At 43.2% G+C, this 27,701-nt stretch overlaps 1 protein-coding gene across 4 annotated transcripts in view; it reads left to right on the top strand.

Moving 5' to 3' along the window:
* map1sa (microtubule-associated protein 1Sa) overlaps positions 1 to 27,123 on the top strand; it is a 51,857-nt gene extending 24,734 nt beyond the window's left edge. Inside the window, exons 13-21 of one of the 4 annotated variants that reach the window (XM_079504919.1) lie at positions 1,040 to 1,522; positions 5,567 to 5,827; positions 8,055 to 8,131; positions 8,948 to 9,337; positions 11,748 to 11,993; positions 13,062 to 13,299; positions 13,690 to 13,854; positions 23,428 to 23,648; positions 24,585 to 27,123. In XM_079504919.1, coding sequence (XP_079361045.1) covers positions 1,040 to 1,522; positions 5,567 to 5,827; positions 8,055 to 8,131; positions 8,948 to 9,337; positions 11,748 to 11,993; positions 13,062 to 13,299; positions 13,690 to 13,854; positions 23,428 to 23,648; positions 24,585 to 24,740 — 2,237 coding nt within the window. In that variant the 3' untranslated portion in view covers positions 24,741 to 27,123. Of the gene's footprint in view, positions 1 to 1,039; positions 1,523 to 5,566; positions 5,828 to 8,054; positions 8,132 to 8,947; positions 9,338 to 11,747; positions 11,994 to 13,022; positions 13,300 to 13,689; positions 13,855 to 23,427; positions 23,649 to 24,584 lie in introns of all 4 variants that reach the window. The other 3 variants (XM_079504918.1, XM_079504917.1, XM_079504920.1) reach the window with 3 other exon arrangements.
* Positions 27,124 to 27,701: the final 578 nt, after the last annotated feature.

The raw sequence follows: 27,701 nt of genomic DNA, 5'->3' as shown, positions 1-27,701 counted from the left end.
GTGGGCGCTATGGTGATACATATTGTATCGTGATACATATCGTATAATTGTGATAGGATATTCAGAGATATTGTATATATTGTGATACAGTGAATGATGATTTGCAGTTCTATACCTTTAATTTATGCTTTTGTAGAACGACTGTTTCGTTAGCCAATATTAATATAATATATCTTTTAATATATTAACATAAATTAGTGTTTTGGTCTAAATGTTCTGTTACTCCTTTTTCTACTGTTAACCCATTCTGGGTGGGAACCCCTTTCGGTGTTTTAAGCGGTATGTTGTACTTTAGCGGTTGAAAAATAGCAGACCTACAAGCTCATAGCGCGGCACCGAGTGCCGCGCTATGAGCTTGTAGGTCTGCTATTTTTGAAAAATCGTGAAAACGTGGCCCAAATGTTTGAATATATTCTTTCAGAGCGGACGTTTTTAACTCAAATCTTTTCTTCCGGAGGGTGTCCCTGGAACAACATATTTTCAGATGGGGCTCGAAGGGCAATTACATATATTTTTGGGGGTCCTTGACATTAAAAGGTGTGAGAACGACTGACATAGAAACATGGGGGTTTCAAAAAACTGTCAGGATTTAGAAGACATTTGTAGAATCGTACTCGGGTCTAAATGGGTTAAGCAACTTGAACAATATCCCTAAAAACTGCCTGAAAAAATATCGTAATAATATCATGTATCGTGATACAGCTTGAAGAAATATTGTGATAATCGGTCAGTCCGTAAACAGCTGCTACCTTTAATCTAAGCTTTTTTTAATACTATTTAAATAGTCTTTTATTTGTCTAAAATGCTATTTGTTTCAAAAAAGCTTTATAACATGTATATAACGATGCAATGTGACATAGCTCTGTTTACTTAATGCTGTACCCCTCTCCAAATGTATACTTTCCCCATTTTCAACTGTTTTTTATTGTATTTTGACACTTGCTTTGGCAATGTAAACATATGTTTTCTCATGCCAATAAAGCTCCTTTGAATTGAATTGAATTGATATTATATTTTTTCCCATATCGCCCACCTTTAGAACCGACGTCGAAGGAGGAGATGAAGGAGGCGAAGAAAAAGGAGGACAAGCCGCCGCCGGTCGCCACAGCCGCCGCCGCTACCGCTGCAACGGGTGACCGGAAGCGAGACGCCACCAAGAGGGAACCTCCGGGGAGCGCCGTCAAACCGAAGAGAGACGCCGTCAAACCCGCCGAGCCGCCGAAAAAGACGTCGGACGCGAGCAAGAAGGACGCGAAGGCGGACGAGAAGAAAGGCGTGGCGGCGACGGCGTCGGCGAAAAGCGCCGGGCTCGTTGGTAAGAGAGCGGTTCGGAGTGCTGCGCCCGCCGCCGCGTCGTCGTCTACGGCAACCGCCGCGGAAAACGCCAAAAAAGCTTTGGCGAAGAACGCAACGGCGAATAAAGACGCCGCGGGCAACAGAGGGACCAAGCGGAAGGGCGGACCGAAGGACGGCGGCAAACCTCCCGACGACGCGACGGAGCGGCTAGACAACCACAGCGCTGGTATGTTTGCTAGGAGGTGTAACATTTTAATTAATTTTCTTCCAGTTTTTCATGTGTGGTGTGGTTGTTATTTCATGTGTTTATGAGGTGACATTACTTCATTAGACCCATTGGTGTGGTTGTTATGTCATGTGTTTATGAGGTGACAGTACTTCATTAGAGCCCTTGGTGTGGTTGTTATGTCATGTGTTTATGAGGTGACAGTACTTCATTAGAGCCCTTGGTGTGGTTGTTATGTCATGTGTTTATGAGGTGACAGTACTTCATTAGACCCCTTGGCGTGGTTGTTATGTCATGTGTTTATGAGGTGACAGTACTTCATTAGACCCCTTGGCGTGGTTGTTAGGTCATGTGTTTATGAGGTGACAGTACTTCATTAGACCCATTGGTGTGGTTGTTATGTCATGTGTTTATGAGGTGACAGTACTTCATTAGACCCCTTGGTGTGGTTGTTATGTCATGTGTTTATGAGGTGACAGTACTTCATTAGACCCATTGGTGTGGTTGTTATGTCATGTGTTTATGAGGTGACAGTACTTCATTAGACCCATTGGTGTGGTTGTTGTCTCCACCAGGCCGAAGGCATGGGGAGAGAGTATGTTTTGCACTCCGTCCGTCCGTCCGTCCGTGTGTCCGTCCGTGTGTCCGTCTGTGAACAGCTAATCTCCGCCACTGTTAACCCGGTCGATGCCACATTTTGCACACACACTCCCTGGGTGCCAACGATGAACCTCTGCCCCAAAATTTCCAGAATGGCCTGTTATAGCGCCACCAGGAGGCCGCTTTGTGCAAAACAAGTTTTTGGACAGTACACCTACAGATTTTGTCCAAACATCACGCAAATTGGTACACAGTCTCTCTAGAGCCATTCAACCAAACGCGTCTTTCAGATTTCCCAGACTCCATCCTGATTGGCTAAGATTGGCTTCCAAAGTTCGCAGGAGTGTTCAGTTTCAAACAAAATGCTGCAAATCATGAACACATCGTGTGATTTCCGTGAAATTGCGCACGCACATTCCCACTCGGCCGAGGAAGAAATGCCACGTGAACATTTTCAACTCAGCCTCATGGTGGCGCTATAACTGGCCGAAAAGTGTTTTTACCTCTAACTGCACGGATCTGTGGATAACTTTGTATGCCAACTCCCTAGAGGCCAAGGAAAAACCTTTGCCTGGAATTTTTCACATCTGCTCTTTATAGCGCCACCAGGAGGCCGACATATGTAAAACACATTTTCTAATATTACTCCTTCAGATGTTATCCAAATTGCACGCAAATCGGTACACATGCTCTCCATAGTCATGTAATCCACCTTCATTGCCTACGATTGGCTTCTAAACTTTTCAGGAGTAGCCCGCTTGGTACCCGTTTTGTACAAATCGCCACAACTACTCAACGCAGCGTCCGATTTCGGTGAAACTGTGCATGCATATTCCCACTAGGCTGAGGAAAAAATGCCACTTGACAGTTTTCAAATCAGCCTCATGGTGGCGCTACAACAGGCCAAGCTGTGTCTCACACACACACACACACACACACACACACACAAAACATGATTATATTACTCCTAAACATTTTGCCAAACATCACACACACTCCTATCCTCCTGGTGGAGACCTGTGCCCAGAAGGGCACTTTTTCTAGTTATGTCATGTGTTTATGAGGTGACAGTACTTCATTAGACCCCTTGGTGTGGTTGTTATGTCATGTGTTTATGAGGTGACAGTACTTCATTAGAGCCCTTGGTGTGGTTGTTATGTCATGTGTTTATGAGGTGACAGTACTTCATTAGACCCCTTGGTGTGGTTGTTATGTCATGTGTTTATGAGGTGACAGTACTTCATTAGAGCCCTTGGTGTGGTTGTTATGTCATGTGTTTATGAGGTGACAGTACTTCATTAGACCCCTTGGCGTGGTTGTTATGTGCAATGATGTTTTCCCTTCGTATTTAGGGTTTCTTCCTGGGGGCTGGAACCTTGACAGTCAAACGTGCCAATGAAAAAAACTGATATAGTGACATCACAATATCATCCCCTCTCCTAACCCCTCCCCCTTTATCATACAACAACAGCTGTGGGTGCGGCTTAAGTTCAGGTTAAGTTCACCACACCCACCAATCAAACCAGGCATACTAAATGAACGTGGTCGTGTCCACATAAAAAAACCCAACTTTTAACAAATACTGTACACTTTTTTTGAAAAAGATCTTCCTCATATAATAATAATCCCTTTTGATCATGTTTTAGGGTGGAAATAATCACGGCACTCCATCTTTAACAATGATACGATACGTATCACGATACATAGTTGACGATACGATATTGGCTATGACGATATTTGTTCATTATGGCGATACGACACGACTCAATGATTTAAAATCGATACGGTAACTATTTAGAATCTGTGTGTGATATGTTTATAGTGCAGATTTGTATAGGGAAACATTTATTATTATGGATATCAAGTAAACGGTGATTCTCTGGCAAATACGTGGACAATTGGACATTACCGTATATTTGAACACATCTAGACAAACCCGTACCTTGATGTGTAGCGATATGAGGTGTGGAAAAGTAATTAAACCACTCTTCTTCTTAACACATTATTTGCCCTTTCATTCTTTCAAAATGGCGACCCAGGGTGCCCACTTTTAGACCCACTTTTTGACATTTCTTTTGCCCAGTACGTCCACGGACGTCCTGTGCACTACATGCGATAATTCCTAGGACGTCTGTGGACGTTTTGGGCACAAAATGTGTTAAAATTGCTAAATGCAATGCAAAAAGTATTTATAGTATTGATAAAAATCGATTATTTGAAATTAAAATCAAATGTTGGATGCATTTCCTGTATCGTTAAACCCCTAGTTATTCCACCACAGGTTATATGCACCATAGACCTATGAACCCAGATAACACCTCATTTTGTTATTATTAAGCCATAGGACAGTGGTTCCCAAACTTGTTCTTGTCAAGGACCCCCAAATTGACACTATTTAGCCCGCGGACCACCATCTGAAGAGATTTTTACGGCTCTAGCAGTGATTCTCAACCTGTTTAATTTCAAGGACCCCCCCCTTTGACTTCCTGGACTACATGTTGTCTCAGTAAGACAGCCCTCCCCCAATCCACAAGGAGGAGCAGTGCACCAAAGCATTATGGGAATTGTAGTCCAGGAAGGAAGTGAGACCAGTGTCGATGACATCAGAGACTGGGCTCACTGCTAAAATCTAAAATATCTAAAACCACATAATACTCACTTAAAGACCCCCAGGAAAGTGTTCTAAACGTCATTAACATCTCTTTTTTGCAAAAAGGGTGCCTTTAAGTTATTACACAACAGGCTGTGACATACTACATCCTAAACTGTTACTTAAGGCTCTGTTCCGTAGAGCACGGTTTCCCAAACAGTTGGTCGGGACCCGATTGTGGGTTACGTGCTGATTTTTGTTGGGTCACGAGCAAATGGGAAAACAAGCTGGCACTGGGTGATTATTTAGGTATTTAATCTGGCAACAAAATGAGCATTACGCATTACTGCCCAGCCTTCCAGGCCAGAGGGTGGCACAAGTGCCAGAAAAAAAATCCCCACAATTAGCTTAGAAAACGGGTCACTTCCACCCGTGCCGGAAATGATGTAGTGTTGTTTTGCTAGGGGAAGCCTAGGGAACGGACAGACCATCTGCCCCATAGCAGCGATGTTGATCGGCAGAGGTTGGATTAACAATTAATAGGCATGTAACGATTATTGAAACATGGCATGTTATGCAATTCTGAGAATAAATAAGACTTTGAACCCTGTGCACGCGTGTGTGTGTGTGTACCTCGGATTATCATGTACGCTGTTTCTACAATGAGATGCCTAAATGGAAATTGATGCTAGCTGCAGAAGCTAAACGAGGCAAAAAAAAAAAGTTGAAAGACTCTTAACACATTATGTGCCCTTTCATTCTTTCAAAATGGCGACGTGGGGTGCCCACTTTTAGACCCACTTTTTGACATTTTGGGCATATATTGTTAATACGTTATGTTCATGTGATTACAGCCCTGAACGGTGTCCAGAACTCCAAAATGGCCGCCGTCGACGCCAACCACAACAACGACGCCATCGCCGACGACCAACCCATCGCCGCGGAGACGCCGATGCCTCCTCCTCCCGCCAGGACGCCAAAAAAGGGCGAGCGCAAGCGCAGCGTGAACTTTGACCTCACGCCCACGGAGTTCCACCTCCTGGACGGAGCGTTGTTGCGGAACGGACGGGAAGAGGAGGCGGGTCCCCCTGCTAGCTCCGCCCACAACGGCTCAGGTAAACACTGATGATGCGTACAGATGGAGATGTCCGATATTGACTTTTCTTTTGTTGCCGATATCCGATGTTGTCCAACTCCTAATTTCCGATACCGATATCTACCGATACTTTACTTACAAAACTTACTAACTAAACTACCCTTTTTATTATGTGTGTGTGTGTGTGTGTGTGTGTATATATATATATGTATGTATGTATGTATGTATGTATGTATGTATGTATATGTGTATATATATATATATATATATATATATATATATATATATATATAATCATTTATTTCTTTTATTCTTTACTGACATTTTCCACTTTTTCAGTGGTCCCTTACGGAGCTATGTGTGTGGCTGGGTGCGTCTGAGCACGAAAACACCATGGTTGTTTTTCACCACCTGTGCGCAACCTAACACACACACGCACACATTAACTGTATATATGTGATTTCAGGTGTGACAGTACAGTACAGGAGTAGAGGGTACCCCCACACGGTAACTCTGTCATTTCTCAACCGTTTCGGACGCGGGGCGGCTCGCCGGAATCGGGCCGGCACCCTGGGTTGCGTTCCTGTGGGTCTGGAACTTTCGCCCCTGGAACAACATGCAACGATTTGAGTTAAAAAAAAAGTTTTCTCTGAAAGAATATATATTCAAAGATTTGCGCCACATTTTCACGATTTTTCAAAAATAGCAAGTGCCGTGCTACGAGCTTGTAGATCTGCTATTTTTCAAAAGCTAAAGTATAACATAATGCTTAAACACCAAAATGGGTTCCCGCCCAGAATGATCAATGATCTGACTTTCTGGTATAGTCAGTTCAGTCACGTGGTCTAGTAGCAATGTAGTGGTGAGATTTCTCTAAGCCAATGGGACACTAAGCCCCACGGCCAATGGGACACTAAGCCCCATGGCCAATGGGACACTATGCCCGCACTCCCCTCCCCCAGCCAAACCGCACCATGACTAGAGACTGCAAAAAATGTGACTATAGAAAGCGAAAGCCCCACTAAGATACATTATCTCTGCTGTCTGGGAGGAAACCTCATAACTCCAAAATGTTCATTTTTCAGGAAATGAGTTATGAGGTTTCCTCCCGACAGCAACGATATGCAAGAGAATGGAAGGCAAGCCGATGTATATAATTACTTACTTACTTATGCCTATCGCTCCTTTTCATGGAGCATAGGCCGTTGACTACAGTTCGCCAGACTCCTCTATCCTGGGCCTTCTTTTCCAGCTGTTTCCATGTCAGTCCACACTGCTTGATGTCAGTCTCAAGGTCCCTGCGCCAGGTGTTCTTCGGCCTCCCTCTCTTTCTTTTGCCTTGCGGGTTCCATCTAAGGGCTTGTCTTGTGATGCTGGTATTGGGCTTCCGAAGTGTGTGGCCGATCCATCCCCACCTTCTTCTCTTAATCTCCTCTTCCACTGGTGGTAGCCTCGCTCTCTGCCAGAGGTCATTATTGCTGATGGTGTCTGGCCAGCGGATGCTCAGAATTCTCCTCAGGCAGCTGTTGATGAAAGTTTGCACCTTCATTGTTGTTGCCTTTGTTGTCCTCCACGTCTCTGATCCGTACAATAGTACTGGCTTGACGTTTGAGCTGAAGAGTCTGAGCTTTGTCCGCTGGCTGATTTGTTTCGAGCTCCAAATGGTCTTGAGTTGGATGAATGCGGCTCTTGCCTTGCCGATTCTGGCTCTGACGTCTGCATCCGTGCCGCCCTGACTGTCTATGACACTGCCTAAGTATGTGAAGGCTTTTACTTCCTCAAGTGCTGTTCCCTCTAGTGTCACTGGATCTCTGTGTGTTGTGTTGACCTTGAGGACTTTTGTCTTTCCTTTATGGATGGTGAGGCCAATTTGTGATGAGGTGTCTGCCAGCACTCTTGTCTTCTCTTGCATCTGCTTTTGAGTATGTGAGAGCAGAGCGATGTCGTCCGCAAAGTCTAGGTCATCGAGCTGTGATGTCATGGTCCACTGGATCCCGTTTCTCCTGTGTGTATATAATGGCTTGAGTCATTTCTTGTTTTAACTAACTCCAGCCCCTTTCAGTTCAGCACAGCATCCATCAATTGATTACTTTATTTACATTTTAAAATCATCATCATCATCCCTTGACTGCCGAGATGAGTGGTTCCCAAACTCTGGGTCGGGACCCATTTGTGGGCTGCAAACCTTTTTACTGTGTGTGTGTATGTGTGTGTGTGTGTGTGTGTGCGTGTGTGTGTGTGTGCAGGTCCAAGCCTGGGGGTCAAAGGTCATGATACCCTCCAAGACCTCCCCGCGACCCCCGTGACCTCCATGCCTGCCGAGGTGAGGTTTGCTTTAAAGATGGAGTGTCGTGATTATTGTTTTGTATGTGTCTATGGAGTTAATATTACTCTAATAGACCCCCAGGCTAGCCAATCTACATCAGAGATTAAAATAGGGTGCATTTTGCATCCCAAAACGCATTTTATAGTTAAGGGACGCAATAAAACAACGACCTCTGCATCCACGGGATGCACTACTGTACTACTGTACTGTTTTTTATTCTAGTTTATTTTGCTAGCTTTAGTTATAATAATCATTTCTTCTTCTGTTTTCTACATGAATATAAACACATTATAATCATATACAATGAAATGGGAGTTAAATGCTGCAATTTGTAAAAATATGACTCCTAACGTTGTTGAAGTGGGACTCATAAAACGTTACTGGGACTCATCTAAAAGACCATCCCTGCATCCCAGGACTCATTACATTGAAAACCTATTTACATCACTGCTACATTGACACATTGTGAGCTTGTAGACTGGCCATTTTAACTATTCAAAAATGTTTTGCAAAATAGTAAAAAGGCAAATAAGTTTAGAGATAAGAGGTTTAGCGGTGACGAAAATGGAGCCCTTAATGTGACAATAACACCCCAAAGGAGTGGGGACTATTCTATTCTACACACAAACACAATAACCTATTTACCACTGCAACACACACACACACACACACACATACACACACACACACAGGATCAATCACAGGTTATGGAAGAGTGCCCTCTTTCGTAAATGTTGAATGGCGTAAATGTGCGTCCATGGCGGTCAATGAGTTAACTACAAGCGGGTGTTCTTAATCGTTGTGTCTGTTCAGGTGGGTTCTCCGCTCTCCACGGAGGTCGATGATTCGCAGTCGGCGGTGTCCTTCGAGCTGGTCCCACCTCCCGAGCAATTGCAGACCAACGGACACGCCGGGGGCGACTCGACGACCACGACAGACTCCAACCTGGGAGCGAGTTTACCCTTAAGCTCCGCCCCCGACAGCAGCGTGCGTCCGCCGGGAGACGGCTCGGAGGACCTTCGAGCCGGGTTGCAGGTCCTGCACCTGGACGTGCCTCACGACGTCGACCTGTGTCTGGTGTCGCCCTGCGAGTTCCAGCACCCGAAGTCACCCGACACCAATCAGCTACAAGCCCTGGAGTCATTGGGCCTAGAGTGCGACGCTAGCCTTCAAGACGTTTCTGGAGATAGCGACCGCTCGCAGGTATAATTACATCATCTACAACTCTACGGCTGCATTCACACACATAAAACACGGGTATTGTGTCTGTAAAATTTACAATGTAGGCTTTTATCAGACGCTCTTAATGGCTGCTCCGATTAATTTCCAATGGAAGTCACTGGACAAGCTTGATTTGCGGCTCATTTCTATAAACTAAACCAGTGGTTCCCAAACTTATTTATGTCAAGGACTCCCAAATTGACACTAATTAGCCCACGGCCCACGGAAAAAGATATGCCAGGGACTCCCATAAGAGAAGATTTTTACGCCTCTAGCAGTGATTCTCAACACGTTTAATTTCAAGGACCCCCAGTTTGACATGCATATTAGTCTACGGACCCCCATTTAATGGCATTTCTATCTCTGGGACCTCCATTTTTGCGAACGCAATGAGCACTAACTATGAGACCTAGCAGAACATGTCTGTCTGTGCGTGTGTGTGTGTCTGTCTGTGTGTCACGCTGTAACACCACCCGCCCGCCACCAGAGGGCGCAGCTGTATCACACACAAAACACAGACACACACACAACTTAACTTAAAAAAAAACGTAACTTAAAAAAAAACGTACAAAAAAAAACTTAAAAGAAAACTTTAAAAAAGAAACACACACACGCACGCACACATACACACACTAAAAAAATATTTAAAAAAAACTTAACTTAAAAAAACTTTTAAATAAAATTAAAAAAAGAGAACTTAAAAAAAACCTTAAAGTATGTAATTTATTCTAATTGTTATTGCAATTTACGAGCTGCGTTCGCTTCCCGCGTTCGCGTGTCTTACTTGTATATTGTAAAATCAATGTTAATTTAACTCTGAGAGTGTACAAATCTATCATGAAGATAAAGATATTATCCATACAATTTACAATAAAACATTACATAAAATACACAAATGCATTAAAATACTATATAAAATGCATCCGTGTTATGTGTATGCATTTCATATAGTATTTTATGATGATGAGCTGTGGGGATTAGGTGGTGAACTATTTAAACATTTTCTTATTTAAATCATGGCACAAACAAAGTTTTGTAACCCTTCTTTTTAGCTAATTTGGCTCTAAGCCTCCTGCCCGATGTCAACTACTCAAATTCAGAACGAAGAGGGTGGGTGGAATCCTTGTAAATCTGAATTGATATGTCCTGAAGTTGCAATTGTTTGTCTCCAATGATCTTACTGGCCTGGTTGGCTACCTGGGTGAGCTTGTTTGTATCTCTAACTGAGAGATTCCCATCATTTAGCTGGGCACCCCCTGTAACTCCCTCAAGGACCCCTGGGGGTCCCCGGACCCCACTTTTGGAACCACTGGACTAAACGATACGATTACAAAATGTATGTTTTGGTTGAATTAAATAACATTTGCGGGACCCGTTACATAGCGGTTATTCACTTCCTGATTCTCCGTTTTCCGAGATAAACGCCGTTCAAAATATGACGGTTAACTTAAAAGTGAACGGAGGCAGCCGTGGCTAATCTGCGAGTAGGACGGATTCAGCCACCAGATGGCGGAGAATGAGTCTAAAGGCAAGCGGAAATGGACATTTTTCTCAAATTATTTGCGTCAATTAACCCATTTTGGGCGGGAAACCCTTTGGTGTTTTAAACATTATGTTATAATTTAGCTATTGAAAAATAGCAGATCTACAAGCTCATAGCGTGCCACCCAGTGGCTCGCTACGAGGTTGTAGGTCTGCTATTTTTGAAAAAACGTGAAAATGTGCCTGAAATCTTTGAATATATATATATTGTTACAGAGCGAGTTTTTAACTCAAATCTTTGCTACTGGGAGGGTCCCTGGAACAACATATTTTCAGATGGGGGTCGGTGGCCAATGTCATATATATGTGACCAGATTTGACTGAGAGACTGCCATCGCGCAAATTACAGCTTTTCACCAGAGGAGAACAACTTTTTTTTTTTTTCTTTTTTTTTCAAAATGAGTTAATAGCACAGGCTGACTCTTCACATATTAGAGCATGTCTGAAATAAGTGTCAGAGCTGAAATCGACATGTAAATATGAAATAAATGCTTAAACATGTAGCTAGGTGTAATGTTAGAGACCACAGAAGTGAACCTTTCAAGCCTGTTTTCTCAACTCGCTGTTTTCTGCAAGACATTACTCTATAAGCCATATCTCCAAAACTGGTGGGCCAAACTGAACAACCAATATGTCAATTTGAAGCTATGATTCCCTACTGTCATATGACATGAAAAAACGAAAATTCAAAAAAATCCGATGGCAGTCCCTCAGTCAAATTTAGTCACATATTTGGGGGTCCTTGACATGAATATGTTTGAGAACCACTGACATAGAAACATGGGTTTTTCAGAAAACTGTCTGAAATGAGCCTAAATGGGTTAAAATGTCACCGTCCCGACGTCCTCAGGAGCCGTCCCGACCGCACAACCTCGATCCCTGCAGCGACGATGGCGACCGCCGTTCGCCCCAGGGCCAGGAGGAAACCCCGCCCACGTCGTCAAGCAGCCAATCGATGCCAAGCGCCACGGACTCGGAGGACGTCCCCCCCGATACGACGGAGGAGGAGTGTCCGTCCGTCACGCTGGGCAGCCAATCAGTGGACTCCGAGGAGGAGGAGTCCAGCGCCGGCGAGTTCCCCCTCCACCCTGACCACGTAAGCCCGTCACAATAATTACAATAAGGGCCTTTCTCGGCCCCACCCCTCTCCCATTTGTTTATATTGTGTTTAGTTTCCAAGATGGCCGCAGCACCAGGAGGGGGTGGGGCGGAGGTGAGCGGGCGGGGTCGACATATGCCCTTACTGGGCTGCGTTCACACATTCAAGACACCTGTCTTGTGTTTCTTGTGTCTGTGTTTAATGGCCGCTCCAATGCAATTCCAATGGAAGCCCATATGGTTTGACCAAACATTTTGTTTGATTGGGGGGAGGGGGGCAGAACACATCCATCAAAGCTGTGTTCAGACACAAGTCAGGTGTCAGACTCCTGGTGCTGCGGCCATCTTGGATCCTAAACACAATATAAACAAATGGGAGAGAGGCGATTCTAAAAAAAAAAAAGGCTTCTAAATCCTTAGTTTTCTGAAAACCCTATGTTTCTGTGTCGGTGGTGCTCAACCTTTTTCACGTCAAGGACCCCCAGAATTATGTGTATTTGGCTGCGGACCCCCATCTGAAAATATGTAGTTCCAGGGACCCCCTCCCAGAAGCAAAGATTTGAGTTAAAAACGTTCTTATTTGAGATACCATCTTTAAAAAATAACAGAAATAGCAGATCTACAAGCTTACAACATGTGTGACGTATTGTAAGCTTGTAGTACATTTAGTCATGTTTTAAAGAAAGACAAAAATATTAAAAATCATTAAATGTCAGTGATTTCTTTGTATATTTAAGTTATTTTTCATATCATGGCCTGGGCAATGTAAGGTTCTTCCGGGTGCTTCAAAACGCCACTGAAATGATGGGCGGGGCTATCACTTTTATTACTCTATGCTATATATCTATCCTATCCATCTATAAAATAAAATAAATAAAGGCGAAAGCCACAAAAAAATATCTTCCAAAAAAAATAAGAAATACAAATTGTAACGTTCCAATGTTCAATGCAAAAAAAAGAAGAAATTAAATTGTAATTATTTGTTGTGTGACAATTATTCATCCGCTTAAATTTGTAACGGCGACAGCCCTACTGCCACGACGCCACTCCCCACTTCTCACTCCAGGGGGCGCCATCGTCCAACATGATGGACCCGCCTCCCGCGCCCATGAAGGACCTCCCGCCGCTGCCCCCGCAGCCCGGCGCCTGTATGGCCGACCCAGACCTTAACTCCGCCCCCACGGAGGGCGTGGACTCGGGGAAGAATACCAAGATGGCCGACCCTAACCCCGCCTCAGGGAACAATACCAAGACCGGAGCCAACGCTGCTTCTGCTGCGAAGAGCAAGAAAGCAGGTATAAATGGTAAACGGTGCGTTTGCATAGCCTTTACATAGATTGTGGATTACGTTCACCCATTCACACACACATTCACACACCGATGACAGCGGAAATTCTGCAAGGCACCAACCTGCACATCGGGAGCGATTAGGGGTTCAGAGTCTTGCTCAAGGACACTTCGACACTAACTCTGGGGGAGCCCACGGGGATTGAACTGGTGTGGTTTTGATTAGTAGTAGTATTAACTATAGTGTATATGTGTCTAAAGCCCTAACCACACCAAAGGTTCAAGAAAGACGGTTTTAGCGTTAACTCCTTGCAACCGTTTTGGACCCAAGGAATTTGCATGGTGACCCTTTGGTGTGGTTAGGGCTTAAGGTGTGGGTATTAACTATAGTATACTACTGTCTCTAGGTGTGGTCAGTCAGAAGGCCACCGGCACAGTGACGTCCAACCAGAGGCTCCAGAAGGTCCAGAGCCGTGGCGTGAAGAGCAGCTCCAGTCTGGACACCAGGCCAGCATCCAGAACCTCTGCTTCTGCTTCCAGACCAGGGTCCTCCAAACCACCACCGGCCTCAGGTTGGGGAACTCATAGCTCTGGTCCATAGTGTCAGAAGGACTTCTCCTTAACACTATGTTACTTATAGCTCTGGTCCATAGTGTCAGAAGGACTTCTCCTTAACACTATGTTACTTATAGCTCTGGTCCATAGTGTCAGAAGGACTTCTCCTTAACACTATGTTACTTATAGCTCTGGTCCATAGTGTCAGAAGGACTTCTCCTTAACACTATGTTACTTATAGCTCTGGTCCATAGTGTCAGAAGGACTTCTCCTTAACACTATGTTACTTATAGCTCCGGTCCATAGTGTCAGAAGGACTTCTCCTTAACTCTGTTACTTATAGCTCTGGTCCATAGTGTCAGAAGGACTTCTCCTTAACACTATGTTACTTATAGCTCTGGTCCATAGTGTCAGAAGGACTTCTCCTTAACACTATGTTACTTATAGCTCTGGTCCATAGTGTCAGAAGGACTTCTCCTTAACACTATGTTACTTATAGCTCTGGTCCATAGTGTCAGAAGGACTTCTCCTTAACACTATGTTACTTATAGCTCTGGTCCATAGTGTCAGAAGGACTTCTCCTTAACACTATGTTACTTATAGCTCTGGTCCATAGTGTCAGAAGGACTTCTCCTTAACACTATGTTACTTATAGCTCCGGTCCATAGTGTCAGAAGGACTTCTCCTTAACACTATGTTACTTATAGCTCCGGTCCATAGTGTCAGAAGGACTTCTCCTTAACACTATGTTACTTATAGCTCTGGTCCATAGTGTCAGAAGGACTTCTCCTTAACACTATGTTACTTATAGCTCCGGTCCATAGTGTCAGAAGGACTTCTCCTTAACACTATGTTACTTATAGCTCCGGTCCATAGTGTCAGAAGGACTTCTCCTTAACACTATGTTACTTATAGCTCTGGTCCATAGTGTCAGAAGGACTTCTCCTTAACACTATGTTACTTATAGCTCCGGTCCATAGTGTCAGAAGGACTTCTCCTTAACTCTGTTACTTATAGCTCTGGTCCATAGTGTCAGAAGGACTTCTCCTTAACACTATGTTACTTATAGCTCTGGTCCATAGTGTCAGAAGGACTTCTCCTTAACACTATGTTACTTATAGCTCTGGTCCATAGTGTCAGAAGGACTTCTCCTTAACACTATGTTACTTATAGCTCTGGTCCATAGTGTCAGAAGGACTTCTCCTTAACACTATGTTACTTATAGCTCTGGTCCATAGTGTCAGAAGGACTTCTCCTTAACACTATGTTACTTATAGCTCTGGTCCATAGTGTCAGAAGGACTTCTCCTTAACACTATGTTACTTATAGCTCTGGTCCATAGTGTCAGAAGGACTTCTCCTTAACACTATGTTACTTATAGCTCTGGTCCATAGTGTCAGAAGGACTTCTCCTTAACACTATGTTACTTATAGCTCTGGTCCATAGTGTCAGAAGGACTTCTCCTTAACACTATGTTACTTATAGCTCCGGTCCATAGTGTCAGAAGGACTTCTCCTTAACACTATGTTACTTATAGCTCCGGTCCATAGTGTCAGAAGGACTTCTCCTTAACACTATGTTACTTATAGCTCCGGTCCATAGTGTCAGAAGGACTTCTCCTTAACACTATGTTACTTATAGCTCCGGTCCATAGTGTCAGAAGGACTTCTCCTTAACTCTGTTACTTATAGCTCTGGTCCATAGTGTCAGAAGGGCTTCTCCTTAACACTATGTTACTTATAGCTCTGGTCCATAGTGTCAGAAGGACTTCTCCTTAACTCTGTTACTTATAGCTCTGGTCCATAGTGTCAGAAGGACTTCTCCTTAACACTATGTTACTTATAGCTCTGGTCCATAGTATCAGAAGGACTTCTCCTTAACACTATGTTACTTATAGCTCTGGTCCATAGTGTCAGAAGGACTTCTCCTTAACACTATGTTACTTATAGCTCCGGTCCATAGTGTCAGAAGGACTTCTCCTTAACTCTGTTACTTATAGCTCTGGTCCATAGTGTCAGAAGGACTTCTCCTTAACACTATGTTACTTATAGCTCCGGTCCATAGTGTCAGAAGTAGGGATGCCAAACGACTCATATTTGGCCAATCGATAAATCGAGGCCGCAAATCGACGAGTCGATCGACTTTTTTTCCTATTTATTTTCCATTATTTTTTATTTTTTTATTTTTGTTGTTGCTGCGCAGCAGTTGAGGAGAACGCAACTATGCATTCCTTTAAGCAACACAACTTCTGCAGCTGCATCCATATGTTTAGAATTTGCATCAATGATCAAAGCCCAATAATACAAAATAAACTTTATTTTGTAAACAACGACACTGAAGGAGCAGCGGCGCTATCGGCTGCTATGCTATCTGCTAGTCCCAACTCTCAAGTGTCTGCAGCAGCCTGTCACAAGTAACGTAATGAACTGATACGGGACGCACGTTGTTCCGTATTTTAATGTCGGGTCGGGGAATAAATACAGTATGAATGACGGCGGGATTTATTTGACAACGCTGTCCTGCTTTCTTCACGAGAAGAGAAGAGCGCTCACAGCTCAGAACAGAGCGGACCTGTCTTTGAGCGTGAGCAATGACTTGCGAACCTGGGGTCTGGGGGCTCAGAGCTGCAGCCATTGGCTCATGATACGAGCACACGACCAATGGGACAGAGCATTCAGTGTTGCTAAGATACCCTTCCCCTTCACCCCACACCCTTGGACGATGGCGCTCTAACTGCAGCCAGGGCATGCATGTGCCATTACAAAAAAATAAAAAATAAAATAAAAACGATTTTTCGACTCATACGTTTTTGAGTCGCGGAAGGCATGAGTCGAAAATCGAGTCGATTTTCAACTTTTTTCAACATCCCTAGTCAGAAGGACTTCTCCTTAACACTATGTTACTTATAGCTCTGGTCCATAGTGTCAGAAGGACTTCTCCTTAACACTATGTTACTTATAGCTCCGGTCCATAGTGTCAGAAGGGCTTCTCCTTAACACTATGTTACTTATAGCTCTGGTCCATAGTGTCAGAAGGACTTCTCCTTAACACTATGTTACTTATAGCTCCGGTCCATAGTGTCAGAAGGACTTCTCCTTAACACTATGTTACTTATAGCTCCGGTCCATAGTGTCAGAAGGACTTCTCCTTAACACTATGTTACTTATAGCTCTGGTCCATAGTGTCAGAAGGACTTCTCCTTAACTCTGTTACTTATAGCTCCGGTCCATAGTGTCAGAAGGACTTCTCCTTAACACTATGTTACTTATAGCTCTGGTCCATAGTGTCAGAAGGACTTCTCCTTAACACTATGTTACTTATAGCTCCGGTCCATAGTGTCAGAAGGACTTCTCCTTAACACTATGTTACTTATAGCTCCGGTCCATAGTGTCAGAAGGACTTCTCCTTAACACTATGTTACTTATAGCTCCGGTCCATAGTGTCAGAAGGACTTCTCCTTAACACTATGTTACTTATAGCTCCGGTCCATAGTGTCAGAAGGACTTCTCCTTAACACTATGTTACTTATAGCTCTGGTCCATAGTGTCAGAAGGACTTCTCCTTAACACTATGTTACTTATAGCTCCGGTCCATAGTGTCAGAAGGACTTCTCCTTAACACTATGTTACTTATAGCTCTGGTCCATAGTGTCAGAAGGACTTCTCCTTAACTCTGTTACTTATAGCTCTGGTCCATAGTGTCAGAAGGACTTCTCCTTAACACTATGTTACTTATAGCTCTGGTCCATAGTTTTAGAAGGACTTCTCCTTAACACTATGTTACTTATAGCTCCGGTCCATAGTGTCAGAAGGACTTCTCCTTAACACTATGTTACTTATAGCTCTGGTCCATTGTTTTAGAAGGACTTCTCCTTAACTCTGTTACTTATAGCTCTGGTCCATAGTGTCAGAAGGACTTCTCCTTAACTCTGTTACTTATAGCTCCGGTCCATAGTTTTAGAAGGACTTCTCCTTAACTCTGTTACTTATAGCTCTGGTCCATAGTGTCAGAAGGACTTCTCCTTAACTCTGTTACTCATAGCTCTGGTCCATAGTGTCAGAAGGACTTCTCCTTAACTCTGTTACTCATAGCTCCGGTCCATAGTGTCAGAAGGACTTCTCCTTAACACTATGTTACTTATAGCTCCGGTCCATAGTGTCAGAAGGACTTCTCCTTAACACTATGTTACTTATAGCTCCGGTCCATAGTGTCAGAAGGACTTCTCCTTAACTCTGTTACTTATAGCTCCGGTCCATAGTGTCAGAAGGACTTCTCCTTAACACTGTTACTTATAGCTCTGGTCCATAGTGTCAGAAGGGCTTCTCCTTAACACTATGTTACTTATAGCTCTGGTCCATAGTGTCAGAAGGACTTCTCCTTAACACTATGTTACTCATAGCTCTGGTCCATAGTGTCAGAAGGACTTCTCCTTAACACTATGTTACTTATAGCTCTGGTCCATAGTGTCAGAAGGACTTCTCCTTAACACTATGTTACTTATAGCTCTGGTCCATAGTATCAGAAGGACTTCTCCTTAACACTATGTTACTTATAGCTCTGGTCCATAGTGTCAGAAGGACTTCTCCTTAACACTATGTTACTTATAGCTCCGGTCCATAGTGTCAGAAGGACTTCTCCTTAACTCTGTTACTTATAGCTCTGGTCCATAGTGTCAGAAGGACTTCTCCTTAACACTATGTTACTTATAGCTCCGGTCCATAGTGTCAGAAGGACTTCTCCTTAACACTATGTTACTTATAGCTCTGGTCCATAGTGTCAGAAGGACTTCTCCTTAACACTATGTTACTTATAGCTCCGGTCCATAGTGTCAGAAGGGCTTCTCCTTAACACTATGTTACTTATAGCTCTGGTCCATAGTGTCAGAAGGACTTCTCCTTAACACTATGTTACTTATAGCTCCGGTCCATAGTGTCAGAAGGACTTCTCCTTAACACTATGTTACTTATAGCTCCGGTCCATAGTGTCAGAAGGACTTCTCCTTAACACTATGTTACTTATAGCTCTGGTCCATAGTGTCAGAAGGACTTCTCCTTAACTCTGTTACTTATAGCTCCGGTCCATAGTGTCAGAAGGACTTCTCCTTAACACTATGTTACTTATAGCTCTGGTCCATAGTGTCAGAAGGACTTCTCCTTAACACTATGTTACTTATAGCTCCGGTCCATAGTGTCAGAAGGACTTCTCCTTAACACTATGTTACTTATAGCTCCGGTCCATAGTGTCAGAAGGACTTCTCCTTAACACTATGTTACTTATAGCTCCGGTCCATAGTGTCAGAAGGACTTCTCCTTAACACTATGTTACTTATAGCTCCGGTCCATAGTGTCAGAAGGACTTCTCCTTAACACTATGTTACTTATAGCTCTGGTCCATAGTGTCAGAAGGACTTCTCCTTAACACTATGTTACTTATAGCTCCGGTCCATAGTGTCAGAAGGACTTCTCCTTAACACTATGTTACTTATAGCTCTGGTCCATAGTGTCAGAAGGACTTCTCCTTAACTCTGTTACTTATAGCTCTGGTCCATAGTGTCAGAAGGACTTCTCCTTAACACTATGTTACTTATAGCTCTGGTCCATAGTTTTAGAAGGACTTCTCCTTAACACTATGTTACTTATAGCTCCGGTCCATAGTGTCAGAAGGACTTCTCCTTAACACTATGTTACTTATAGCTCTGGTCCATAGTTTTAGAAGGACTTCTCCTTAACTCTGTTACTTATAGCTCTGGTCCATAGTGTCAGAAGGACTTCTCCTTAACTCTGTTACTTATAGCTCCGGTCCATAGTTTTAGAAGGACTTCTCCTTAACTCTGTTACTTATAGCTCCGGTCCATAGTGTCAGAAGGACTTCTCCTTAACTCTGTTACTCATAGCTCCGGTCCATAGTGTCAGAAGGACTTCTCCTTAACTCTGTTACTCATAGCTCTGGTCCATAGTGTCAGAAGGACTTCTCCTTAACTCTGTTACTCATAGCTCCGGTCCATAGTGTCAGAAGGACTTCTCCTTAACACTATGTTACTTATAGCTCCGGTCCATAGTGTCAGAAGGACTTCTCCTTAACACTATGTTACTTATAGCTCCGGTCCATAGTGTCAGAAGGACTTCTCCTTAACTCTGTTACTTATAGCTCCGGTCCATAGTGTCAGAAGGACTTCTCCTTAACACTGTTACTTATAGCTCTGGTCCATAGTGTCAGAAGGGCTTCTCCTTAACACTATGTTACTTATAGCTCTGGTCCATAGTGTCAGAAGGACTTCTCCTTAACACTATGTTACTCATAGCTCTGGTCCATAGTGTCAGAAGGACTTCTCCTTAACACTATGTTACTTATAGCTCTGGTCCATAGTGTCAGAAGGACTTCTCCTTAACACTATGTTACTTATAGCTCTGGTCCATAGTGTCAGAAGGACTTCTCCTTAACACTATGTTACTTATAGCTCTGGTCCATAGTGTCAGAAGGACTTCTCCTTAACACTGTTACTTATAGCTCTGGTCCATAGTGTCAGAAGGACTTCTCCTTAACACTATGTTACTTATAGCTCTGGTCCATAGTGTCAGAAGGACTTCTCCTTAACACTATGTTACTTATAGCTCTGGTCCATAGTGTCAGAAGGACTTCTCCTTAACACTATGTTACTTATAGCTCTGGTCCATAGTGTCAGAAGGACTTCTCCTTAACACTATGTTACTTATAGCTCTGGTCCATAGTGTCAGAAGGACTTCTCCCTAACTCTGTTACTTATAGCTCCGGTCCATAGTGTCAGAAGGGCTTCTCCTTAACTCTGTTACTTATAGCTCTGGTCCATAGTGTCAGAAGGACTTCTCCTTAACTCTGTTACTTATAGCTCTGGTCCATAGTGTCAGAAGGACTTCTCCTTAACTCTGTTACTTATAGCTCTGGTCCATAGTGTCAGAAGGACTTCTCCTTAACACTATGTTACTTATAGCTCTGGTCCATAGTGTCAGAAGGACTTCTCCTTAACACTATGTTACTTATAGCTCTGGTCCATAGTGTCAGAAGGGCTTCTCCTTAACACTATGTTACTTATAGCTCTGGTCCATAGTGTCAGAAGGACTTCTCCTTAACACTATGTTACTTATAGCTCCGGTCCATAGTGTCAGAAGGACTTCTCCTTAACACTATGTTACTTATAGCTCTGGTCCATAGTGTCAGAAGGACTTCTCCTTAACACTATGTTACTTATAGCTCTGGTCCATAGTGTCAGAAGGACTTCTCCTTAACACTATGTTACTTATAGCTCTGGTCCATAGTGTCAGAAGGACTTCTCCTTAACACTATGTTACTTATAGCTCTGGTCCATAGTGTCAGAAGGACTTCTCCTTAACACTATGTTACTTATAGCTCTGGTCCATAGTGTCAGAAGGGCTTCTCCTTAACACTATGTTACTTATAGCTCTGGTCCATAGTGTCAGAAGGACTTCTCCTTAACACTATGTTACTTATAGCTCCGGTCCATAGTGTCAGAAGGACTTCTCCTTAACACTATGTTACTTATAGCTCTGGTCCATAGTGTCAGAAGGACTTCTCCTTAACACTATGTTACTTATAGCTCTGGTCCATAGTGTCAGAAGGACTTCTCCTTAACACTCTGTTACTTATAGCTCCGGTCCATAGTGTCAGAAGGACTTCTCCTTAACACTATGTTACTTATAGCTCTGGTCCATAGTGTCAGAAGGACTTCTCCTTAACACTCTGTTACTTATAGCTCCGGTCCATAGTGTCAGAAGGACTTCTCCTTAACACTATGTTACTTATAGCTCCGGTCCATAGTGTCAGAAGGACTTCTCCTTAACACTATGTTACTTATAGCTCCGGTCCATAGTGTCAGAAGGACTTCTCCTTAACACTATGTTACTTATAGCTCTGGTCCATAGTTTTAGAAGGACTTCTCCTTAACTCTGTTACTTATAGCTCTGGTCCATAGTGTCAGAAGGACTTCTCCTTAACACTATGTTACTTATAGCTCTGGTCCATAGTGTCAGAAGGACTTCTCCTTAACTCTGTTACTTATAGCTCTGGTCCATAGTGTCAGAAGGACTTCTCCTTAACACTATGTTACTTATAGCTCTGGTCCATAGTGTCAGAAGGACTTCTCCTTAACTCTGTTACTTATAGCTCTGGTCCATAGTGTCAGAAGGACTTCTCCTTAACTCTGTTACTTATAGCTCTGGTCCATAGTGTCAGAAGGACTTCTCCTTAACACTATGTTACTTATAGCTCCGGTCCATAGTGTCAGAAGGACTTCTCCTTAACTCTGTTTCTTATAGCTCTGGTCCATAGTGTCAGAAGGACTTCTCCTTAACACTATGTTACTTATAGCTCCGGTCCATAGTGTCAGAAGGACTTCTCCTTAACTCTGTTACTTATAGCTCTGGTCCATAGTGTCAGAAGGACTTCTCCTTAACTATGTTACTTATAGCTCCGGTCCATAGTGTCAGAAGGACTTCTCCTTAACACTATGTTACTTATAGCTCTGGTCCATAGTGTCAGAAGGGCTTCTCCTTAACTCTGTTACTTATAGCTCTGGTCCATAGTTTTAGAAGGACTTTTAACACTCTGTTACTTATAGCTCTGGTCCATAGTTTTAGAAGGACTTTTAACACTATGTTACTTATAGCTCTGGTCCATAGTTTTAGAAGGACTTTTAACACTATGTTACTTATAGCTCTGGTCCATAGTTTTAGAAGGACTTTTAACACTATGTTACTTATAGCTCTGGTCCATAGTTTTAGAAGGACTTTTAACACTATGTTACTTATAGCTCCGGTTATTTAAAGACGTTTACGCCGCGGACAAAGCCAACTCTTGTCGTGACAAATCATTTAGTCATAGTCTTTGGAATGAAAATTCATTTAGTTTTAGTCATATTTTAGTCACCTGGAATGTTTTAGTGCTAGTCTAGTTTTAGTCAACTAAATATGCAGTTCATTTAGTCGACTAAAATGTATTTTGGCGGGCCTTGATGCCGTCGTAATGGCTCATTTTAGTGTTGGAAATAGCAGATCTACAAGCTCACAATGCGTCGCGAGCTTGTGGATCTGCTATTTTCAGCATGCAACCACGTGTAAAATCATTTATACTGGATCTCATCTCGTCCACTAGTCCCTTCCTAACATTTTAGTCTAGTTTCTATCTGTTGACGAAATTGGCAATACATTTAGCTTAGTTTTAGTCATCATAGCTTCGCTTTCATTTAGTTTCCATTTAGTTTTCGTCAGTGGAAAAAGGTAGTCGGCGAACATTTTTCGTCTTAGTTTTAGTACGACAAAAACAACACTGCTTATAGCTCTGGTCTATAGCAATAGAAGGGTTTCTCCTTAACGCTATTTAACTTTTATCTCTGGTCCATAGAGCAAAGAAAAACGTGATCAGGATACCAATCATCGGAATTGGATCGGGAGAAAAAAAACCTTGATCGTCCCGATCGCGTTTTTTTTTTGCTGTCGCAATCGGCCCCCAATTTCCGATCACGTGATTGGATCGGGACAAGCCTAGTTCTAACCTCTCTCTCTTGTTTGCCTCCTCCTCCTCGGGCCTGGACCAATCAGGTACCACCAGGTCATCTTCTAGCTCCTCCCCCACCACGGTGTACGTGGACCTGGCCTACCTGCCGTCTGGCCCCGCCCTCAGCACGGTGGAGGCGGAGCTCTTCAGGCACCTGCGCTCGTCGCACTACGTGCTCAGCGGAGACGATCGCCACAAGATGGCGCTGGTGAGACGCGTCCTGGACGCTCTGCTGGAGGGGAAGAGCTGCTGGCCCGACGTACAGGTTACTATAATTATAATAATAATAACCCATTCAGGACGGGAACCCCGTTAAGTTATGCTTTAGCTATTGAAAAATAGCTATTTTTGAAAAATCGAGAAAATGTGGTGCAAATCATTGAATATATATTCTTTCAGAGCGAAGGTTTTTAACTCAAATCTTTGCTTCTGGGTGGAGGAGGAGGGGGAGGGGAGGGGGTCACTGGAACAACATATTTTCAGATGTGGGTTGGCGGCCAAATACAGATATTTTTGGGGGTCCTACCGTCCTTGACATGAAAATGTTTGAGAACGACTGACAGAAACATGGGAGTGAACGATGAAATGCCATTAGAATTGAGGGTATGTGCATGCTTAAAGTGAATGGCACATCGAGTGGCAAAGCAACATGCATAGTGAGTTTAACATTGTTTAACGTTGTTTAATGCAATCAGATAAGACTTTTCTGTGTGGATGTCTGGGCTGTCGAGGCCACTCAGTAGGCGTTCCTGCATAACTTCCTGGTTTGATGATGTCACGCGCATACCCTCTATACATGTTTTTTTTATTGTGATCTACACACTACTATTTATTGTTTACTTGCAGCAGAGAGTACACTGGGTTCCCCCCTCCTGCTCCCATCTGGGAACTCTCAGGCAGACTTGATGCCCGGGCACAAAACGGCCTGGCCAATCAGCAGCAGCTAGAGGCGGGATCAAGGCAGCACTGTGTATGGCTTGATCCCGCCTCTAGCTGCTGCTGATTGGCCAGGCCCCCATTTCAAAATGCGTCACATTTTGATCAAAAAGCATAACAGATAACCAGATAAATGCAACACTGTCCCTGAATGAACCTCAAACCCCTGTGTCACAGCTGACCCTGAATTAACGTTGACCCCTGCGTGTGTGTGTGCGTGCGTGCGTGCGTGCGTGCGTGCGTGCGTGTGTGTGTGACTCGACAGGTGACCCTGATTCCGACCTTTGAGTCGGTGGCGATGCACGAGTGGTACCAGGACACTCTGGATAGGCAGAGGGAGCTGTCAATCAACGTTCTGGGCAGCAACAGCACCGTGGTCATGCAGGAGGAGACCTTCCCCGCCTGCAAGGTGGAGTTTTGACCGCTGCCTCCACTAGGGGGCACCAACACCCACCACCCACCCACCCTGCAACGTGGAGTTCTGAACAGTAGAACTACAACATAATAATGGACTACAAATTGTTCCCTCCCTCCCCACGCACGCGTGCATGCGCACACACACACACTTTTTTTAGGTGGAATCAGGAAGTTGTGGTGAATTTTAAACTTTAGCGTTGCTAAGGTACGTTGGAGCCGGAGGATCGTAGTTCAAAGTTCATCAGAGAGAGAGAGAGAGAGAGAGAGAGAGAGATGTTTGAAGGGTTCGAAAGTTGTCAAATTGTAGTGTCGCTAAAAATGTCGTCTTGAATTCTTAAAAATTAAAGAATGTTTGTGTAAGCATTGCAGTGACATCATTGCAGTGACATCATCAGCAGTAACAATGATCAGCATGGGAGCAACAGTTAATCAGTCAAATTGATAATTATTAATAAAAAACAATCTATTGTTGCAGCCCTATTGATAGTTTTATCAGAATCACACTGCTGAACCTAACGAGCACTAATTATTTAATTGACCATTATCTCGTTAACTATTTCCCATCATGTCCGAGCTGAAACTCCTCACCTATTTGCACAGCTTTCATTTGATGCAATTCATCAGAATTACAAAAATGAATTATGATTAAGAACAATTACAAATTTTCTATCAATTACGCACCAAAATGAAACATGGGAAATTCATTCCCTTTTTATTTATTTATTTGCGCCAATGAGCCAATAATTTGTAATATTGGCTGATGACCCAGTCAATAAATGATTGGCTTAGGAATGTGACAAAAAACAAAACAGTCATGAATTCTAGGCTTCATGGGGTGTGTTGATTGATAGAAAATAAGTTGTTGGGTGAAACACTCCTTGCCGCCAGGCAAGCTAGCTTAGGCTCACCTCGCTGTCAATGAATGCTGCCGTGGACGCTCCAATCGCACATGTGATTTATTTATTTTTACCTTCCGTTTTTCCACGCACATTCTCTTTGAAACACATTGACATGTTGAATGCCAACATGATCCTTACAGATACTAACACAAGCCTTACAAATGCTATCACAAGCCTTAGAAATCCTAACGCAAGCCTTAGGAATGCTAACACATGCCTTAGGAATGCTAACACATGCCTTAGAAATGCTAACACATGCCTTAGAAATGCTAGCACACGCCTTCAGAATGCTAACACATGCCTTAGGAACGCTAGCACACGCCTTCAGAATGCTAACACAAGCCTTAAAATGAATTGGTTGTCTAGTGAGTCTAAATGCTGCCTCGATGGGGCCAAACGTCAAAAGCACTATCCAAACGTATGCATTAATTTCAGCCTTGCACGCTTAAACCATATTACGTTTGCTCTTCATTTCAATTTTGCACAGTTGCACAAGTTTGATTCCAATTCTTGGTTAAATCCAGGCAGTTACATCTTAATTGTCTGTAAGTCATTACATTGTCTGCATTGACGTCGTTATTCGTTCGAGTACCACAATGACGACACCAAAGAATTATTTGACAGCATGTCGTGGTTTTCTGTCCGCTCAAGTGTTTTCGGACGGCCTCTGTAAAGCCTAATTTATGCTCCGTCTCACCACGCTGTTGAGAACATTACATTACATTACATTACATTACATTACATTACAGTCATTTAGCAGACGCTTTTATCCAAAGCGACTTACAATAAGTGTATTCAACATAGGTAGGGAACAAAAACTACTAATCACCAGAAGTCTTTAGTGCATTTTCTGCAAAAACAAGCAACCAAGAGTATACCTAGCGCTAAGGTAAAAGTGCAATATATCAGCTACCTATTTCCTTAAACAGATGAGACAAAATAGCTAAATCAAATGAGCATGAGCTAAAACAATTAAGTGTATCGACTAAACAAGATCCAATAAACATTACAACAATAGAAAACAAGCGTTCGTACAACTAGTTAACAACAAGTAGGTCAGGCAGAGAGGAAGGGTAGTGTTTCCTGAAGAGGTGGGTTTTCAACCTGCGGCGAAATATGGGCAGTGACTCTGCTGTCCTAACATCAGTGGGGAGTTCATTCCACCACTGTGGGGCCAGAACAGAAAAGAGTCGTGACCGTGTGGATCGGCCAGAAGGACCCTTGAGTGACGAGGCAATCAGTCGCCCCGAGGTGGCAGACCGAAGTGGTCGGGCAGGGGTGTTGCCTCCGTGACGACGTGGCTTTGAGCTTGTAAGTCTGCTTTTCTAGCCGTGCGACAACGCTACGTGGCACCGCTAGACGACAGAGTACGAGTTGGGCTTAAAGGACAACTTTAGTTTTTTTCAACCAAAGGTTCATGTTTTAGGTTGTTATTAGAGAAGGTAAAAGATGAGTGTTATTTTTTTCTCATTTGCTGCTTTCTTTCGTTTTAGGGATTTTAGCTATTTTTGACAGGGGGGCGGGGGGCATTCAAACATGGGGCTAAATATGTATTTTTTTTTTTATAGCGATTTATTTTTTTATTATTTACTATTGTCCTAATAGACCCCAGGAAACTACATCTGGCCACAAAAGATCACTGAATGTGAAGGAGGTGACAAACTGACATGTTGAGCCATATAACACAGTATGGCAGCCCCCTATAGTACCCCCCTTCACATTCAGTAGATCCTGTGATCTTTTGTGGCCAGATGTAATTTCCTGGGGTCTAGTAGGACTATAGTAAATAATAAAAAAAAAAATCGCTATAAAATGTTGTAAAATAATACATATTTAGCCCCATGTTCGAATGCCCCCGCCCCCCTGTCAAAAATAGCTAAAATTGCTAAAACAAAAGAAAGCAGCAAATGAAAAAAAAATGAACACGCATATTTTACTTTCTCTAATAACCTAAAACATGAACCTTGGTTGAAAAAAACTAAAGTTGTCCTTAGAACGGGGACTCTTGGAGACACTTATCGTAAGTTCAATTGGAAAGGCTTCATGTTCAGTCTGTATGTTTCATT

Source organism: Electrona antarctica (assembly GCF_951216825.1).
Source record: "Electrona antarctica genome assembly, chromosome: 7".
Taxonomy (NCBI): Eukaryota; Metazoa; Chordata; class Actinopteri; order Myctophiformes; family Myctophidae; genus Electrona; species Electrona antarctica.
Note: the sequence above shows the minus strand (reverse complement) of the source record. Positions and strands in the feature narration are given on the sequence as shown.